Raw genomic sequence first — 22232 nt, forward strand, 5'->3', positions numbered from 1 at the left:
GTGAAGTCTTCCTCATCAATAAATGGCTCTATTTCTTTAATAATTTATTATATAAATTAATTATTTAATTATTTAAATAAATTTTTAATAATTTATTATGTAATAATAAATTATTGAAAAAGTAAATTTTATCTTAGTTAGAATTAAAATAGCCTATTTTATAAGTGGCATGTGTGGGTGGTTCAAAGATGAAATTCTTGTCCATCAGAGAGGATTTCATCTGATTTGGGACCTTTTCTAATGTGGCCCATCCATGTATAACACCCGATATCTCTTATGCTTTATGTGTCAAGCATATTTGCTTCTCCTCAATACACTTATCAAATAACTTCAGGGTCAATAAACTTGTATTGAATAAGTTAAAACATTTTAATATCATAAAAATTTATTCGGGCAATTACCGTCACAATCATTGACTTAGAAAATAACTGATTAACATATTTTACTCCTTTTTTCCCCTCAAACCTGTGCTTATTACCATGTTGTCATATGAAATCAAAAGAGTTTCTAAAACATTTTGACCACAATATTCCTATTTAGGGTCAACCATAAATCACAATAACTATGATATTATTAATTGTAAACAGATAATATTCTAATTCAGTGATTCATATGTATATTTTCTCATCTATCAAATCAAGCCACATACCCATTAGCTACCTCGATACTACTAATAATTTCATGGAATAGTTAAATAGCTCAAACACTCCAGACGTGTATTATCTCATTTAACTCTGAAAAGTAATTTACTGTACCCACTAATGACAGACTCTGTGCTAGGTATACAATGATGATGAGAAGATGTAGCTTTTGCCCAGAAGAATTTTGGGCTGAGCACTAATTAATAAGAGGAATATGCATCCCAGGTAAAAAAAATAAACTGCATCATCTGGGAAAGGACAGAAGATGTTTGAGAAACTTAAACATTCAGTGGGACAGAACAGTCAGCAAAGTGCACGCGGGGAAGAAAACGAATACATGTTAAAACCCATATTTCATAGCGTTGCCCAGTATTACAGGTTATGTCATAGGATATACATAGTAGGATTTTCTTAAGTTATCATTGAAGTATTATAGCAAATTCTGCTTCTCGAATTATAACTCATAAAATAATAAACCAGTGCCTACATCAAATTTCACCTCAGCTCTGACTTTGCATGTGAAATCTGTCGTCTGCATTAGACGGAGCTCTAGAATTCAGAGAAATTTGTTGTTGTCTACTGTTATGAATCACAGAAATAAAAGTATCATTATTAAGCTCAATACCTTTAATTCACATGCTTAGAAATTGAAGGGTAAAGTCACAATGGTAAGGGTTTAGGGAGAATATTTTATAAAAGACTTTGAGGGATGTCAAGAGAAATTTTATGTTTAGAAGAAAAGTGAAAGAAAAGTTACACTGTTGGAATTTTTAAATGAAAATACTCAAGGCCTATATGTGTGTCGACATAATCAAAATAAAGAAATTTCTAAGGAAAATGGACTTTTACTCTATAGAGTTCTATACAGTAACATGAGATACTAACAGGTTTAAGGTTTGTAATATATGTGTGTAAAACAAAATAATATTTACTATTAATTAATTTGCATGATATCGATCTAGAATTTAAAAGACGACTTTTTGAAGACTCAATCCTAATTCAGCTAAAATTAGAATTTTTTAAACATTGAGAAATGTGCAAGAGGAAATATCTTTCAAAAAATTATTTCCACAAACTTGAAAGAGAAGCAACAGCATAGTCAGTCATTAAAAAAGATGTTTTGTAGGAAAATAATCTACATGGTTGGAGGCTAAGAATAAAACATTAACGAGAGGAAATCCCCATAGGGCCAGGTTGCTAACTGCTTTTTTGCTTTTAGTGCCTTGTCTTTAAATTAAGCATACCAAAAGAAACCTTTTATACAAGTATGTTAACCATTGGAAATCTAGAGCATGGCCAAACAAACAAAATATGCCACAAAAGAAATGTTTTATGGCCTGAAGCAAATCCCCTGTATTTCCTGCTTCTTCTTAAATTATTTTTGCTTCTAACATGGCATGAGTCACCAATGAAAGTCCTCAAGAGTCACCAATGAAAGAAAGTTTTCATATGAAAAGACTCAAGTATAGGGAAAGTTAGGATACAGATTAAGAAAATATATAGCAAAAAAGAGAGAGAGATAGGGAGAGAGAAACGTTTTGCATTTTATCTGGTTTATTATTCTGGTATTCAGTAAATATTTACCAATTGATTATGTCATTTTGGCATACTCAGTCCAAGACGAAATACGTTAATGGAAATAGATATTTAATAGTTCAACTATGCATGCTTAAGTTTTCTATAATTAGAAAAAAGCTGATACTATAAGCTTATCTGTATCATATATTTAATTTTTGCATCTATGCAAATTAATTTTTAATTGAAAAATTAAATATCATAACAAAATGCACATACGAGACAATATGAAGGTTTAAAACATGCTCAAAAATGTGTTGAAAATAGCACAATCTGAGAAAAAACAAGAAACATGTTATGTAAGAGAGAGTAACATTGTAAATTAGCATCAATGGACAAATATGCAGGGAATAGAGAGGTTCCACATAAAGAAACAGCGTGTCTGCTTCTATAATTCAAATATCAATTATTACTGCCTATTCCACAAAATTTTGAGGGAAAAGATCAGCAATGATTTTAAAATCCAGAAAGCTCTAGAGAGCTTGGAATCTGTAAAAGTTAGAAGACCTAACATTGGTTTTGAAGCTATGAGCTCTGGCTTTACTTAGCAAATATCTTTGACAAAGTCCTTATCTGAGTCAAAGTTTACGTTAGCAGGTATCTTTGACAAAGTCCTTCTCTGAGTCAAAGTTTATAATATCAAAAGGATTTCTCCTTAAACTTGGGATGACTGATACATTACTATGTCTATTACTTCCTATATACTATACTAACCTGGTTTTCACATTTATATTTTGAATGAACCTTACACACTTCCAAGTTTCAAAAACCTATTTGTGTTTTTATTTTTAAACATAAGGAGTGAATGTACTCAGCAGTTAGTACTTCTGAATTCAAATGCCTTCAGTTAATTGTGATTTAAATATTCTAATAGAGTGGGATTGATAGCTTTTTAATATTAAGAAGATTTAAAAGTACTTAAATGTTACTGATGATTAAGACTTTAGACCACAGCAATTCTCAGCATACAAACTAATTTTGGTATCTATTTTTAAAATCAATGTTTTCTGAAGAATTATCTTTTGAATGATTTAAAGTGGTAAGCAACAAATTATATATAGAAGTTTGAGCCTAAAATGACACAAACATAAAATTAATTTCTCTACAAATGTCTCTAAATTAAGTCACTTGTTTTAATACAGATATGTGTAGTAAGAAAGTTACAGGGCTAGTATGAGGCACATGATAAATGTAGTCATGAAAGAAAACAATTTTTAATTTAGTAGACTCTATCAATCTAGAAAGCCATGAATATTTACTATTAATTCAGTATGCTGAAAACTAGATAAAAGTGAGAGTGTGTAAAAACAAAAGAGCAACATAAAACACTTACTATAATAGTATTGATCACAATTTCTATGATCATATATGTACATTTGAAATCATGAGGTCAATTGTAGTTTTACACTCCTAGGAAGAGTATTAAAATAAACATTTATTTTCCTTTATAAAATACACGTTAAAACACTGGAAAACCTTTGGCATATAGTCAAGGTTTTTACTCTGCCAGCAAAACTTCTATACAACAAGAAGTTCCATGAGTGATATAGAAAATTCTTGTGAAGACTCCTGAATCTTCTAGAATTTCACATAAATATACCTTCTAAAAGTTAAATAACTACACCTTTTGCCATCCTATTAATGCTTAAAGAGTATAATCCTTGTAGTAATTTTCACTTTCTTTTACTATTTCTTAGAATCTCCTAATGATTCACCCCAGATCAGTAAGGATTCATCAATTGCCTAGCAGATATAATATACAAATGACTCCAAAGAGTTTACAGTCTAGTATTTGGAGCAGACCAACAGAGCAGTAACTTCCAAACAACAAGGCAAATATTGTAGTGAAGATTTTTGGAGCAGCCTTACAGGAAAAACTAAACTGGACTCCCTCAATCAACCTAGTATGGTATTTCAGGAAAGTTTCCATGTTGCTAAAATTGTAATAATAATTTTTAAAATAGACAAATAGAGGGGCACCTGGGTGGCTCAGCCGGTTAAGCGTCTGACTTCAGCTCAGGTCATGATCTCACGGTTCATGAGTTATAGCCCTGTGTCGGACTCTGTGCTGACAGCTCAGAGCCTGGAGCCTGCTTCGAATTCTGTGTCTCCCTCGCACTCTGCCCCACCCCCACTTGTGCTCTGTCTCTCTCTGTCTCTCAAAAATAAATAAAAATATTTTTAAAAATAGACAAAGGGATAGAACTCATGACTCATGAAAAAAAGTAATAGATACAGAAATAGTAGGTAAACTCAACTTGAAACATCAGGTTGTACAAAGCTGTCTACCAAAAATTCCAGTGGAACTCACAACTGCAATCATGGTACTGATCATGCCTTCAGTAGTGTTCTCACTACCACCTTTGCGCTTTAACATTTTACACCCAGCCCTTCTCCACTCGGTTCTGCAAAAGAATTAAGCCCTAATATCCTGACATCCATTATGTGTCATAGATTAACTTCCTCCTTATGCATTCCAAGTGAAATCAGCTATGTAGTATCAATGGGAAAATTGAGAAATGAGTCACTCAATCATTTTCTGTAGGAATTTCTTCTTTCACAGAACCCTGATGAAGAATGGCTGCTTAACCTATACTATGAACTCTTATATTTAAATATTTTTAAAATTTACATCTCCAATGAAGCTTTATATTTTCTCATGATGCTAATTTTTATATTTCTACAATAGGTTTTGATCAAATATAAAAGACATATGTCAAAATATATGTAAGGTACAATATAAAAACCATTTTATTCATTGCTGAAGAAATTTGTAAAAAAAAGCAGAATTTGTGAAAAAAATAGAATTAAGTATTTACAGACCATCTAGCTCACTGATGCATTGCATATAGTCTATCTAGCTTAGGAATAGCATTTGATATCAAATTTCAAAATAAAAAATTAAAAAGTTGCCTTACTGCTGCTCTCAATTACACCTAGATGCTGACATATTGGCACCTAAAAAAGATTATAGTTTTCTCATTGACATTCCATAATGCAGATAATCTAATTTGTAGAAATAATGTACTCTTTTTCTCCAAAGGCTCAGCATGACTGTTTTTATGCTGAATGGAAAAAAAATGTTTCATATAAGCATTTTTACTTTTTGTGACTAGTCTTTTTCTAAAATGTCCCCGTGCCTTAACGTGGTCTTTCTCTAATCATTTCTTTCTGACTGTTAAATACCAATTGTATTTATTTTCCTTTTTGACAGCTAATTGTGCTTTTGGCGTATTTATGTTTCCCAAAGAATTAATCCTTTTCATGACTCTGATTATTTGGTATTCATGTCAAAAGATAGTCAAAGTACCCAGTCTATGTTAATAAAATTTAAAAATATTAAATTAAGATGAAAAAGATGTGGAAGGGCTCTTATAATCACAATTCAAAACGTACTATTTAAAACTCTAAATTTGCATCTCTAGTACAAATTTTTAACACGCATGCCAAAATAATGTTAAAATTTCTTCTTGAAAGCATTTGATGAAATAGGACATGAAAATACCAATATCTGCCTGTGCAAATGGACCAGGGTGATACAAATGAAAAACAAGTAAGGAACTTTCAGCTTTATACAATCTGGGTTTTGTTACATATAATTTTGAAATGCTACTAGTACATTGTTGGTAAGATTCACTTCCATTGCCTGATCCAATAATCATGTATATTTTAAACCAAAAATATTCATAACAATCCTTCTATGTTGTTGTAACTCTATCAGGTAAAGAAAAACGACAGTTGGCCCTAGTGACAGTGAAAAGACATATAGCAGGTCTTTGGAAACTCAGTGATAACAGTTAAAATAAACTGTCCACTTTTTTAACATGGTGTAAATGATCACCTACCGTTTGTATATGAGGAAAAGCAGCAGATTTTCATTCATACTTCTTTTTTTGCTGAAAAGGCTTAATATTTACCTATATTGTAGGTTTTAAGAAGGTTTATATGCCATCTTTTGTAAGATTGAATCACCTCATTCTGTGATTAAAATCTAGTCCACATGTTGAACAGGAAAAACAAGGCCACATAATCATATATTACCTTTTTCAATATGCATCCTTTTCGATTCATGTCCCATATCATGACCAGCCAAATCTCCCTCTTTGGGCCCAGGGAGGACGTTTGGTGACAAACCCATCAGCATCTGGTTCATGGACAGCCCATTCTGATGGACAGCTGTCAAGCCCGAAACAAAAGAACAAAGACAAAACACCATAACACACAATGTTCAAACAAATTAATTAAACTCATTTGGACTCAAAAGTAAATAAAATATGATGGTCTAACTTGGTATTATAATCTATCTCTAAGGACACCAAGAATTGATAACCATGATAATTCTTAAGAATAAGCAGGGGCACCTGGGTCTCTGCCCTTCCCTCACTCGTACTGTCTCTCTCTCAAAAATAAATAAACATTTAAAAAAATTATAAAAAGAATAAACAGGAAAAATTTGTAAATAAAAACATTTTATCTTTTATTTTACAAAGAATATAATTTTTTAAAATGTTTTGAATACTTTTGAATAGCTATACCACTATAACCACTAAAAGTTGTTAGCTTTCAACAGTTAATAACTGTTTCAATATTCATATTTTTTTTATTTATTTCTAGGAGAGAGAGAGAGAGAAACAGCGTGAGCAGGGGAGGGTCGGGGAGAGAGGGAGATCCAGACTCTGAAATAGGCTCCACGCTCCGAGCTGGCAGTCAGCACCGAGCCCGACGCGGGGCACGAACCCACGAACCGCGAGATCATGACCTAAGCGAAAGTCGGACGCCTAACCGACTAAGCCACCCAGGCGCCCCTCAATATTCATATTCTATTCTAGTCAATAAAACACAAGGCTTCATAGATATCAAAGTACTTCTTTAAAATTTGGATTTGAACTCAAACTTGAATATGCAAGTGCCCAATTAATATATATTAAATTATTGAATAAATAAAAATCATAATTGCTTTCTTGAACTATTGACAGTAACCTGTAACTATGGAAATAATAAAGTAGATGACAAAATACCCTTATGATTTTCAATACCAGTCAATAAATTTCTTAATAAATTGCCCATTAAAATCTTAGTTGAATGAATAATTATTCCATAAACACTTACCTTCTCTGAAAAAAGAGATTATTATTATTATTTTAATGTTTTATTTATTTCTGAGAGAGAAAGAGAGACAGCATGAGCAGGGGAGGGTCAGAGAGAGAGAGGGAGACACAGAATCTGAAGCAGGCTCCAGGCTGTGAGCTAGCTGTCAGCACAGAGCCTGATGCAAGGCTCAAACCCATGAACCTTGAGATCATGACCGCAGCCGAAGTCGGAAATATCACAGAGCTATATTAGAAATTATCATTTGGAAATCGCCATAGCAATAACTGTGTGAAGGAAGAATCTCCAGCAGATGATTTTAAAAGCAGTGGAGTGAAAGTCCAATGAAAAATATAAAATTCATGTAGTCTTAATATATTTCCTCACAAGATTTATCATTACTTATTATTTACAGAGATTTTTAAAAGAGAGTAACTTTAGAGTAGAGAAATCTAGTTTTTACCACCTTTACAAAGAGATAGTTATGGCAAGGGAAAAAACATATATTCCCTGGAATGATACACCAAGGGTATGCTATCATGCTTCTGTGATCCTTGACAAAAATTCATAACTTAAAGTCTAATAATGAGAAAACAAAACATCCAATTTGGAGGAAGTTCTACAAATAAATGGCCTATATTCTTTAAAAAATGTCACTATACTGAAAGACAAAAAAGACTAAGAACTGCTCCAGATTGAAAGACACTAGAGGAATATGACAAGTAATTGCAACATGTGATCCTGGACTGGCTTTTGGACCAGTAAAGAAAATCTCTTGCTATTAAAAATAAAGTGAGGAAAAAATAAAAATCAATAATAGTGGAAAAGTTTTTGAAATTTGAAAAAGATTTACAGTTTAAAGAATGACACTATAATAATCTTAATTTCCTGATTTTGATCATTGTTCTGTGACATTGTAAGAGAAATTCCTTGTTTCTAGAAAATAAACAATGATGTATGTGCGGTAAAGAATCGAGATGTCCATGATAGGAACATTAAAGTGCCATTATGTCTTTATCAAGGTATCTCTCTCAAAGACACCGATGATTGGGTGAATCTGGGTGATGAATGTAAAATAATTTTTTGTATTATTTTTGAAATGCCTATGTTAATCTGATTAAAAAAACACATTAAAATATGCATATATACGAACATGTATTTGGATATATGTGTCTGCGCGTGTGTATATGTGCAAGCATTTGTGTGCATGTGTATGAATTTCCACTTGGACAATCATGGTAGTCCAAGCATGCAAAACTTTCTCCTTTGTTCTATCAAGAATATAAAAGAATACAATGATTAATTTAAAACATGAATGTATAACAAAATTCTTTCAAGCTGTTCCCTATCTGCCCATAATTTCCATTTAAGTGTCATGAAAATATATTTTGCTTTCTCTAGGACAGTGCCTTTTCAATGATGACATATAAAAGCATTAAAAATGAAAGGCATATGCATCATAAAATTTCTGATTCTAATGTCGGCACCACAGATAAGCATACAGAAAATATTTTATATGAAAAATGGTTTGGATCAAACCAAACTTTGGGAACCAGAGTTTGTCTGCGCCAGGAAATGTCAGTGCTTTGGAATGGTTATCAAATGATATATTCACTTTTATTAATACACAATTATTATAAACTCTTACAAAGTTAGGGAACTATGTTTTAGACAGGCAAAATCAAGTGTTCATATTTAGAATTATGTTGAACTACAGAATTATCAATAATTAACTACTTTTTAAGTAATTGTATTATATACAATTTAACCTAGTTTTTGTTATCTATCTCAGTAATATTCATTAAGGACTTCTGCTTTACGCAAACATTCCTTTATGATTTATAAAGACACTTTGTAGCAAATGGTTTTCCAATTATAAAAATATTCTCAACAACCAAATAACTTCAGGAAGTTATGTGTAATTAGGGACGCCTGGGTGGGTTAGTCAGTCGGTTGAGCTTCCGACTTCAGCTGTGGTCATGATCTCGCGGTTTGTGGGTTCGAGCCCTGCATCGGGATCTGTGCTGACAGCTCAGAGCCTGGAGCCTGCTTCAGATTCTGTGTCTCTCTGTCCCTCCTCCACTAACACTCTGTTTCTCTCAAAAATAAACATTAAAATTTAAAAAAAGCAAGTTATGTGTGATTAGATACAGGTCATACTACAAACATGATTTCTTAAAATAAACTAAATCCTGAAAAGGATACAATGGATATTGATTTTGTCAACCAACACAGTCACTGTTAATACATTCATTTTATTGGAAAAACGTATTAAATTTTTAACACGAAATACAGGTACAAAATAGCCAGTTAATTGAATGGTATTTTTAACTTGACACTTGATATTCTTGGTTAAATATCTAAAAATACTATCATAAAATAAAATAGAGCCCCTGCTCTTTAGAATTTAACAACAATAACATTTGACAATAATATGCATTTTTGACTTACTAATTCAATGTTAACATTTAACAATTTAAAATTCTTCCATCCACTGATCATAAGAATGCCTAAGAAAAAATTTTAAGACAATTGTTTTGATTGTTCCTTCTTTTACTTCTCTTTGTCAATATGTTTCTCAACACAAGGGTGAATTTTGAAAACTGACAAATTTCAAGACCTTAGGCAGGGGATGGGACAGAGGAACAAAGTTGAATAATCCCTACGCTTTATACCTAGCCACTAGATAACTGTGAGCTGGAGGTGTTTACTTCAGAAACTAATCTGGAAGGTTACTTTCTCTGTTTCATAGCTCAAATCTTTATGTGTGGCATCAAGGAGAGGGAGTTTATATCAGAACCTGTTAATGTAGTACCATACCTCATGATATTGCAAACTGGGAAACATAATTTTGAGAGATGGCTATTGCTACAGAGCTTCAGAACATGATACATCTGAGATCTATTTGGAATGAGGGCATTTTGATTAGAAAAGCCAGCTGCACCTAATAAAGTTTAAAATGGTGACAAGTAAAAGTATGAGACCTACGGATTCTGTCCGAAGAGCTCTCAGTCCGTGCCGGGGAGCTGGACACGCTGCTGCTGCGGTGTGATGATGGGTGGCTGCCAGGCCTCCGGCCCTCCTCCAGGGAGGGGGCGGGTGAAGGGCTGTCTGGGACGCGCTCCTAGGGCACCACGGGAAGGAATTGGGGAGAGAAGAGGTAAATACATGGGGACTTGACTTAGGGAATGTTGATTTTCATTAATGCAGTACTATAGAAACGTAAAGGAAATATATTCATCTTTCAGACATCTTAACATTTTATTTGAACAAAACCAAAGTAGGGAAAGACTAGTTATCAGACTGGTTCTACAGGGAAGCAGATGAGATGTCAATCCTCTCTTTGGATTTAAAAAATGTCAGAGAAGACAATCCTTTTATTTTTAACTTTTAAACTTATTTATTTATCGAGAGAGAGAGAGAGAGAGACAGAGAGAGAGAGAGAGAGAGAAAGAAAGAGAGAGACACAGGGAGAGGACAGGGAGAGACGGAAAGAGATAATCCCAAGCAGGCTTCACACTATCAGCGTGGAGCCCAACATGGGGTTCCATCCTATGACCCCCCAGATCACAACCTGAGCCAAAATCAAGAGTCTGATGCTTAAAAGATGGAGCCACGCTGGTGCCCCAAAAGACAACCATTTTACAGTCTATTAGACAACAACAAAATAACAGAACAAAGCAGGTTTCAATTCTAGACAATTATCAATTTAAAGAAATCTCTATATTCTATTGCTTCAGCAAGTGTCTAAGGATCATTTAGCATACAAATTATCAATGTGACAGACCATAATAATAATACCAGAGGAGTTATTAACAGCTATTTCATCATGACACTGCTCTGGACACACTTGGTTGGTCACATTTTGGGGCATCATAGAAATCGATTATTATTTAACATTGGAATAATTTTGTTTGATTCTAATAATTTCAGGCTACTTCCTTCTCCTAGCTCCAATTCAAACACATATATGTATTAGAGGAAATTCATGAAATACTACATGAGTTGTAGCCCAGGAAAACTTGGTATTTTGTTTCCTGATACTATTCTGTTAACATATATGTTCCATTCCATATCTCCCCTGCCACGCTCTGAGCCTTCCCCATTAGACTGATGCGCAAATATATCATATAACTGTCTCCAGTAAACTGTTATGGAGTTATACATTAAATAGATACCCACTTATTAACATTTTATTCCTTGGGCAATAAGATATTTATACCTTCAGATATCAAGACATTTAGGCCTTGAAGAACGGTCTTCTCTATAATTAATAAATATTTGAACAGCTAGGAGCAAACTACCTATGTAACAAAAAAAATAAATCCTTATTCAGGTGCAAATATTCAAATACTAAAAGAGCAGCCTCTAAAAAATTTTAAAGAAAAAATGTTCTAAAATATAACTAACTTATAACTGACCCGTGAGGATGAGGGTGATGTGTATCTTTGGTCTCCGAGGCCCCATTAGTTTGCTTAGGCCCCATCAGAATGGTTCCCATTCCTGCTTTGCATTAGAATCACCTGGATGTTCTTAAACATGCCTATGTCTGGGCTTTGCTCCCGGAGATTCTGGCTTATTGAGAATTAGGGGTTGAATTAAGTCCCCAGAAAGAATGCAGTCCTGATCCCCAGTACCTATGAGTGTGACTTCATTTGCAAAGAAGTTTTTTGCAGCTGTAATTAGTTAAAATGAGGTCATCCTGGAGTAGGGTGGGCTTTTAGTGCAACGTGACTGCTGTCTTTAGAGGAAGACATTGTGAAGAAATGAGAGAAAATGTCATATGACTACAGAGACAGGACTGGAGTTACTAAGAATGCCGAGGATTTCCAGCAACCACCAGAAGCTACAGAGAGGCAAGGAAGAATTCTACCTAGATCTCAGAGGGAGCATGGCATTGCTGACATCTCGATTTCAGACTTCTGGAAATGTGAGAGTATACATTTCTGTTGTTTTAAACCACCCAGTTTATGGCTCTTTGTTACAGCAGTGGTATACTGTGAGTCAGAAGTAGAGCCCAGACATTGGTATATTTTTCAGACTCCAGGTGAATGTAATGTGCATTTAAAAGTGAGCACCGCTAGTCTCCAACCTGTTTAATTTTTCAATCCTGAACATTGTTGATAAATATCATCCACAGATATGTGAAGGCTTAGTTTTTGAAAAAGCATGACAGAGAAAATGGAAATAACCAGAAAAAGTGACCAAGCCCTCTTCCAAAATTCATGACTAAACCAGTTTCCCATTACATATATTCCATGGAATAAAATAGTCCCATGAGAAACTTCATAACCAAATATTTGTGAGATCTGTCAATACTGTAACCAAAACAAAGGAGAAAATGAAACAAAACAAAATAAACAACTAAAATCTTTCAAGAGTCGCAACACATATTAGAATCTTGTTGCAAAGATAACATTTTGATCTTTGGGAGCTTTTGGACTAATCTAAACTGTGTGGCTTGGTTTCTGTAAAGGACAATTAAAACCTCCCACAGGAAAGATGTACTATCAATATTATATTATATAACACTAGCCCTTTACCTTAATTGATTGGAGGTCAAGTGCTCTGTTTTCTACAAACAGCAAAACTGACTGGTATGTAGGTAAATATAAACGTCACACAATATATTTTCCTACCCAAGTCATGTGGGGTTGCTTCCAAAGACAGAAAATAAACAAATGAATCAGAGAGAGAAGTGGGGCAGAGGAAAGGAAAGAGGAAGACATATTCCCTCAATATTAAAATGTACAATTAGCTTGTTCAGGGAAGTTTATTACACATCATACATTTGTTACACTAAAGGATACTAATATAAGATGGTATACAACTGTGCAATTTGGAGATTAAAATATTTTGAAGTTGGGGCTCTTGGGTGTCGCAGTCGGTTAAGCGTCTAACTTCGGCTCTGGTCATGATCTTACAGCTTGTAAGTCGGAGTCCTGCATCAGGCTCTGTGCTGACAGCTCAGAGCCTAGAGCCTGCTTTGGATTATGTGTCTCCTTCTCTCTCTGACCCTTCCCGTTCTCATTCTGTTTCTTTCTCTCTCTCAAATATAAATAATAATAAAATATTAAAAAGAGAATTTAAAATATTTTGAAATCTATGTATCAAATAACATAAAAATGAACATATTATCAGTTATTTTTCCAAACTAAATCAAAGGTATACTTCTAAAAGATTTGTGTTCTTTAGTTCACACATCAAACAAATACCCTAAGTCTCTAAAAAACAAAAAAGATACATGATTTAAAAGAACAGAGGAGATGCCTGAGTGGCTCAGTTGGTTAAGCACCCAACTTCAGCTCAGGTCATGATCTCTCGGTCTGTGGGTTCAAGCCCCGTGTCGGGCTCTGTGCTGACAGCTCAGAGCCTGGAGCCTGCTTCAGATCGTGTCTCCCTCTCTCTCTCTCTCCCCATTCCCTGCTTATGCTCTGTGTCTCTCTGTCTCTCAAAAATAAATAAGTGTTAAAAATTTTTTAAAAAGAGAATAGAGAATTCACATCTGATTGTTGAAAGTTACTTCCTATCTTCTAATTATAATTCAAAAATCAGCTGGTACTATAAATCCTCTTCTTTCTAATATTCACTCCTCTAAACTATGAAGCAAACTATACATTTATTATGTATTCAGTTTGATGAGTTTGGTCAAGATCTAGAACATTCCCATAACCCCAGAAAAATTTCTCATGCCCTTTTCCAGTCAATTCCTCCCAATTTCCATAAACAACCACTTTCTGAATTCTATCACCATAGAGTAGATTTGCTGGTGGTAGAATTTAATAAAAATGAAATCATATAGTAAATTCTTTGCATCTGGCTTCTTCACAACAAAATGTTTTTTTGAGATTCATCCCTGATATCTCATGTGTCATTAATTTGCTCTTTTCTTGTGTAAATATATTCAACTGCACAAACATCCCACAATTTGTTACCCCCTCTTCCTCCCCCCAAAATATCAATAAGGTCATGTACTTAACTGCTTGAAACAATACTGTGCTTAATGTATCTTTCAAGTATCTGTTCAGATATATCTTGGAAAAAGCATTCTTAATCCTTTATGTATAATATTGTATAGAATTCTTTTATGGTCTGTATAAATGTATTAATACGTTATGCTACAGCTAACTGCATAAATGACCAGAGATACACTAAAAGGAGTCTAATTGATTTCTAAGAACACAAGTTTGTCTAAACTTTAAAGGTCAATTCCTCATACATCTGGCTCTCACACACAAAAGTACATGGTATGTATTAGAAAAAGAACATTCTACATATGTGTGTGTGTGTGTGTGTGTGTGTTAATGTTTATTTATTTTGAAAGAGAGAGACAGAGAGCAAATGGGGGAGGGGCAGAGAGAGAAGGAGACAGAATCACAAGCAGGCTCCACACTGCCAGGGCAGAGGCTGATGCAGGGCTCGAACTCATGAACCATGAGATCGTGACCTAAGCTGAAATTAAGAGTCAGATGCTTAATCGACTAAGCCACACAGGCACTCCTGGAACATTCTATATTTTTAATTGACATAACTAAAATTTTCTAAATTAACCATTCTATTTTCTTCAAAAAGTCACTTTGGCAATGTTAATTCATCAATACATTCTAATATTTCTTATCCTAATTATGTAAGTGATCATATATGCAGTGGCACATGTTTGGATGCATGCAGATAAAGTGTAATCTTGAAATAAATCAATTCCTCTAAAGTCATTTTGTAAGTCTGAGTTTCCTGTCATAATAGGTTTCTTACTGATGCTAATGGAAAGCATGAGAAACTGATTTTTTCCTGAGATATTTAGCTCATAAAACACTTAAATATTTAATGCATAAAATTTTGGCAACAATGATTATGCCTTTAAAATGATTATTTCTTTTATTTTCCACAGAAGTATAAAAAATATTTCATTAGCCAATATATTTAACTGTCAAAGCTTTCCTTGATGATTCCTTTCATTAATGCATTATTCACTTATTCTTTATATATTCAAAATACTCTAAACATCATATACTAAACCAGGTAAAAAATAAACTGGATTTTAATCTAATGTAAAATACATCTTAAAAGCATAATTGGAGGCTTAGAAAATGTAGGTGAAGTTGTATTTCATTTAGCTTTAGCTTATTTTTACTTTAATTATAATTGTTTGTCTAAGAACAAAGGATACAAAGACAATACCTAATACTTTGATTTAAAGAAAATATTTTAATTTATGCAAATTTTTATTATTTAAAAGCTAAGTATTCAATTGAAACTTTCTGTAAATTGAGACACAACATATTCAGTCATTTCACTTAATGTATAATTTCAATCTTTGGAACATGATGTATTGTTCTTTGAAGAATTTCATTAAAGTAAAATCCACTGAGCAAGTAAGATTTGAATACATTGTTGCACAATAAATTAATTTATTTCAACAGCTTAATTCTTTTATCATATTTATATGCTTGCCTTTCCAGAGTATGCTATAAGATGGAGAATAATGGAGACAGTAAAGAATTGCTTAGGAGAGAATCTCATAATTATTACTGAAACAAAATAGATAATGAGTTTTATTCAGACATAATAAGAAAGAAGCAGTTCAATGTCTATAGGGAAACTATGTAAACTGGATTTATCATTTCATTTGTGTAATACCCTTTAACCTCCAAGATGGGCCTGAAGTAGGACAAAGAGGAAGAATATTTAATTTAATACTTCAACACACTGCTTTATAGTCCTACATCATAACTCCACCAATCAATAAAACACAATCCTTTGCAATGTTCCATCTTTATAAAACCAGCCACAATAATAAATGAAAATTTAAGAGGAATACCCTCTCATACACAAAAAAAAGGTCATACTAATAAACAAATGGTAGCAGAATAACAATAAAGAAAAAGCTGCATTTATTGCCTCTGGGTAGAACAAGAAGTATTAGTCTCCAAGATAATTCAGAATCAAAGGTGGAATTCAAAACAAAGTATTCCAAAATTCTAAAATAAAAAGTATAAAATGCTCAGTATTACACATGGTGCAGTTGAACATTTAAAAATTTTATTGTCACAGCTGCCTCTGTCCATCACAAGATGCATTATATTTTATCAGCTGAAAATATTTTCTTAGTGTAGGTCTAAATAATCAGAACTCAATCACAGTTCATTTCTCTAAAGGATTATTTCATTTAGCTTCATGTTGTTCTCTTTTTAATTATCTGTATTTTTATATGTTTATCAGTTAGAGATTCCGACAATGAAAATGTTATAAAACTAGAGAGAAGATATTTCTAACATTAAATGCTATCATGATGTAACTTTTAACTTACAAAATTGAAGTTGATAGGCACTTTATATAACCCGAACTCCTGAGCTTTAAGACAACTCAGACCTATTCATTCATTCATTATTCAAAGAATATTTACTGAACAAGCCAGTGTCCTAGGCTCTGGTTGTATATATAAGGAAGCAAAACTGATGAAAACCCTCTCCCTCATAAAGCATGTATCATAAACCGGTAAATGTTAGCGCAGAACCATGTATGTACACTGATTAAGTGTGACATCTAAATTTCCATGTTCTGAAAAAATTATCAGAGAAAATAAATAGTAGACATGGGATTCTGGATGCTGGAAAATATTTTAAAGTACTTCTGGAAGACACAGTAAACAATGCTAATATCCTTGCAGACAACATGAAAGTTCCGTGACTCAAAGTTCTAAATTGAGGTTTCAAGGGATATTTACATAGCTCTTTTTGTTTGTTTTCGTGAGAATACACAAGAAATACTCAATGTTGCTAAATGTAAAACTGGTAGGACCCATGAGTATAGTCATAAACAACTTAGTTTTATTCTACCGTCTCTTCATATTTATTCAGTGGTAGTGGGGGACTATATATTTTCCCTGCATCTGCATGAAAATTCAGGTATCCTCATAATTTCAGATTACTATTTTTAAATATATTAAGTCCTACAATTACTTCAAACAACAATATACAGTCTTGGCTCAGAGATTATAACCCATCCTGTTGTCATAATAAATACTATCGTCTTAATGAAAAGATAGGACTTCCTCCTTTCACGCACTCAAGGAAGGGGAGCAGAGGGAGGTGAGCGAAGAGAAAAAGGTAAGTTTCTGACTCGGCCATCACTGCCATTCATTAACTGGCATAATTCTCTCTGTGCATGACGCTTAGACCCAATTCTTTCTAGGTAAGGCACTGTATATGTTGTTAGAGGCTACCACCACACTGAACTGGTCCTTTGCAGTTCTTTACGGGTATAATTCATCTCTATGTTCCTCAGTCCCCTAAATGTCCTACATAGTTGAATCTGGCAGTTTGATTTAAATTGAGTTTGAGGTGAGACTACTTCATAGATGGTGTCACATGTCTCCATCAGAAACACATAATGTCTGCTTGGCTGCATTTTATGATGCCCCCCCAACACACACACACACATGATCATGGTCTAGACTCCACTTCATTAGGACTGGCAATTTGGTGACATTCTAAATATACCATTCCTTATTCATTTTTTGGCCAGAAGATTTATTTGGACAGAAAAGTTCCCCTAATGAATTAATGATTGTCCTGAGGAACAGTCTAGTCTGTATGGAAAAGTCAGGAAAATTCTTGATCCCACCCCTTTATCCTTTGCTTTTGTTCTTTAAAAGAATCCATTCTCTAGAATTCAAAGTTTAACCATAAATTTATTTTTTAGCATGATTACAAGCTTAGGGATTTAAACATATGTGATTTGTTTAAGTACATTGATGTCGGGTACACCTAGTTGTGGTTGTGTTTTAATACTCTTTTTTTGAGCATCTTCTTCATATTTAATATCAATACCCAAATAAACATTAAGAGAACATGTTTAACTACTTCTCTAAGTCCAAGTAAAAGTTGTATGAAATTGGTTTTTGTGTGTGAAAAAAATGTCTAAAAGTAACACACACATCTAGTGTTATTTTTGATTGCCCCAAAATAAGCTGTTCTGTACCTAAAAACAAGCATGAGGTACATGATATTGCTTTAGGATTTTCATGTACTTTGAGAATCAGGTCATTCTGGCTCTAGATTTCATAATATTTAACATTTTAAACTTCATGCACATAAAGTCCTATTTACTAATATAGTACTTTAAGGACCTGCTTTGAAGGAAAGTATTAGGGAATAAAAATTTTATACATTGTATTTGATTTTTTCAATGCTTAATTTTTTAAATGAGAATGTCATAAAGTGTCTCTGCTTCTGTCTGTCTGTCTGATTGTCTCTCTCTCTCTCTCACACACACACACACACACACACACACACACACACAGTCAAGAGGAGTCAAGAGGTCAGTGGAGAAAACTAACAAATTTAAAGTATATTCCCTGTCCTCAAAAACCTCTGTAATGTGGCATGAGAGAAAGATGTTTATTCAAGAATGTAGAGTAATTTGAATGTTGCCAAATTTCTCAAAAGCAATTGTATAGTACGCCTGAAAAAAACAAAATCTGAAAAAATACATTTAAAAATCAGCTTTGTATACAAATGTACTACAGAATTCCCTAAAAGCAAAATGCAACACTTTTGTTAGGTGAAGAAGCCTGTACAAGAAAAAGAGACAGTTTCACTATACAATTGTGATCCTATTTCAAAAGCTTGACACAAATGTCTTTTAAGATTCTAGAAGTTACTTTTAAATAGATGATTGTGAATATTTGGGGAGAAAATAATGGGAGAAGATAATGTCAGCGTACAAAAACTTCAAAAGATGTTATAAACACGAATGTAATCAGTGTGGCAACCTGGGTAAGTGGGAAGGTCATTAACCCCATTGCACAGAAAAGGAAACAAAGACAGAGATATTAAGTAATTTGTCTGAGGTCACATGACTAATAGGTACTAGAAATGGAATATAAACCCAAGAACTCTTCCACCATAATCTGTTTTAAACCACTAAAATATACTGCTTTTCTTTTTTTTTCTCAAATTTTTTCAACAAGAACCATTTTTTCTAAGTCCTTATGATATCATTGTGAATTTATTAAATAAAATGTGAGAAAAATATTGATTAATTCAGGGAGATTTGGGGTTACTTGATGAATGATACCTAAAGAGAATCAATTAGTAGAACATTTCAGCCTATTAGGAATTCTCTAATGACAAGAGGAATTGATCTCTTGATTTATACTGTTTATTTTCCTCAGTGATTTAAAGTAATTCAAGTAATACATCCTTTTACAATTTGGAAATGATACAAGGATTGTATAAATAGCTAGTATGATAGTTTAGAATGTTAATAATCAAAAGTATCTAAATAATAGGCTTCCAGTTATGAAATGAATAACTCACAGAAATAAAAGGCGCAGCACAGGGAATACAGTCAATGATATTGTAATAGGGCTGTATGGTGACAGATGGTAGCTACACTTGTGGTGATTATAGCATAATGTATAGAGAAGTTGAATCACCATGTTGTACTGAAACTAATATAACATTGTGTTTCAACTATGCTTAAATTTAAAAAGTGAAGTGTCTAAAGAGCCTAAATCAGTGGACTGGGAAATACACTTAATATGGATAAATGCAAATCCCTAGTAAAAGTAAAAAAAAAAAAAAAATCAAAGAATTGGCTTAGTACAATTTCATGTTGAAACGGCATGAAACAAATGACTGTACTGAATCACACATTCAACTAGCAAAACAGTTTTCTGAATTCTGACTACATTTATAAACTATTGTCCATATTGAGGTTTCTGTTAGTTCCAGTGTCTCTTCACTACCCAGTTCACTTCTAGAATATTGTATGGGAGGGATTGGGGTAAAGGGGGGTGATTTTTAAAAAATGGTCCACCAAGAAGCTTGATGAGAAATGGTCAAAAGAAATTAGAATATTTTGTCTGGAGGAAAGACACACTATAGGTACTACAGCAGAGGATTTATATATTTAAATGGCCAGAACACAGAATTTGTAGACCTTTTTTCTTCCAGGAGAACATAATAAACTTGAGGTAGAAGCTAATGAAGACCCTCCTCATTCTTGAATTTGCTGAAAATAGAATAGGTTTTCCACAAAAGCTTAGACACATAAAAATTGGTAGGGAGGATGAAAAAATTATTTTGCCATCATGGGAAAGCTGGATTATATAACATCTGACATCTCAAGTCTATGTCTCTTTCATTCATAATATTCATAGAACATTATACAGTAAAAATATATGATTCTCAATGATACATAATAGACTAATACAGAGCCTCTAATAATTTAATATATACTTACAGGCAATGGCTATTAGGGATTCAAATTAGAATTATTGTCTAAACAGCATATGCCCATTTTCCTCTTCAAAGTTATCTTACTAAATTATTTCCCATAGTCCAAACCAATCAGCCAGAGAAAGTCTAAATTTAACACTTTGGCAGATTCCATCATGAAGGCTTGCTTTTAAAGCAAATAACAATGATATGGTGGTACTGTCTTCATCTCTGTAATTTTCTTTTCCTCATTCCCTTTAATTTCTTTTATTTTTCAATGCCAATGTCCCCATCACGTTTGAGAGTTTAGTTTGAGCTGCCTCAACTATCCACTGCCTAAGATTCACACGGGATTGAGTTCATCATGGTTCTAATGCAGGTACCAGCAATTGTTTTTTGCTTTTGTTTTTTTTTTCTTTTTCTGTGAAGAGCCAGCTAGTCAATACTTTGTTCAACCCTGCTTTGTATGTGAAAGGAGCCATAGATGTTATATGTAAAGAGTGCAGCTAAGTGCCAAAACCATTTCATTCACAGACACTAAAATTTGAATTTCATATAATTTTTATGTGTCGTGAATGATGGTCTTCCTATGATATTTTTTCTCGCCCACTTAAAGGTGTAAAACCATTCTTTTTTTTTTTTTAATTTTTTTAATGTCTTACTTATTTCTGAGAGAGAGAGAGACATAGTGAGCAGGGAAGGGTCAGAGAGAGAAGGAGATACAGAATCTGAAACAGGCTCCAGGCTCTGAGCTGGCTGTCAGCACAGAGCCCAACGCAGGGCTCAAACCCACGAACTGTAAGATCATGACCTGAGCCAAAGTTGGATGCTCAACCGACTGAGCCACCCAGGCGCCCCATAGTGTAAAACCATTCCTAATTCACAGTCTATGCGAGAACTGGAAGCAGGGTGAATTTGACCCGCGGACAACAGCTTTCAGACCTGTTCCACTGCATGTACTGGTGTGCACATTCTCATGTACTGCATGTACTGCTTGTACTGGTGTGCACATTCTCATAAACAGGTGTATGAGAAAGTCATTGGAGCTTCTTTACCTCCTGGAGACAGGTAATGACAGAATGTTTCAAAAGTTTGTAACCCTGAGACATTGTTTTCACTTCCCTTCTGTCCTATAAATTCTTATTACCATTCTCATGTCGGTTGTTTTCATTTTAATTCTTGTCATTACTCTCAAAAAATGTAAATGGTACAACTCCAGCACATGGAAAACACTTCAACCTTCTATTTTTCCTTCAAAGGCTATTTCTCTTGTTTTATCATTCCTTCAGATGGGGGAAATCTTCTTTGGTATTTAACATTTCATTTTAATCGGCCTTCATAATTAGAATCTTTTCAGGCAAACAAAGTTGCAAGCACTATCCTAATTGCCCACTTGGGTCCCATACTATTTAATGTGACATAGGAGTCAAACGTTTTCTTTGGGGAAAATCAAACTTTCTCCAAATTAAGTTTAACTAATATATATCATGGGAGTTTACTAAACACTGCTTGTGCTATAAAGTCTTCTATATATAAATTTAGACAGGTTGATTTATTAACTTGTTTTCCCTAATATTTGGAATTCTATAAAGAACCTATTCCTAACCCTTATCCTCTGAGGCCATGCTCTCGATTTCTCTCATGTCTAAAATATTTTTACCAAAAATTATTAGAATTATGTAATGCTTTCCTTGAAACATGGTCA

General features: G+C 33.5%; 1 protein-coding gene across 1 annotated transcript in view; it reads right to left on the reverse strand.

The window, feature by feature from the left end:
* The window catches only part of DACH1 (dachshund family transcription factor 1), a 424979-nt gene that overhangs the window by 107786 nt on the left and 294961 nt on the right, over positions 1–22232 (reverse strand). The window contains exons 5-7 of the mRNA XM_077767990.1: positions 10293–10428; positions 9862–9900; positions 6258–6392 (exon numbers count right to left, since the gene is read on the reverse strand). Of these exons, the coding sequence (XP_077624116.1) occupies positions 6258–6392; positions 9862–9900; positions 10293–10428 (310 nt within the window). The remainder of the gene's footprint in view (positions 1–6257; positions 6393–9861; positions 9901–10292; positions 10429–22232) is intronic.

Source organism: Crocuta crocuta, unplaced genomic scaffold, assembly GCF_008692635.1.
Source record: "Crocuta crocuta isolate KB4526 unplaced genomic scaffold, BGI_CrCroc_1.0 scaffold115, whole genome shotgun sequence".
In the NCBI taxonomy this organism is placed as follows: Eukaryota; Metazoa; Chordata; class Mammalia; order Carnivora; family Hyaenidae; genus Crocuta; species Crocuta crocuta.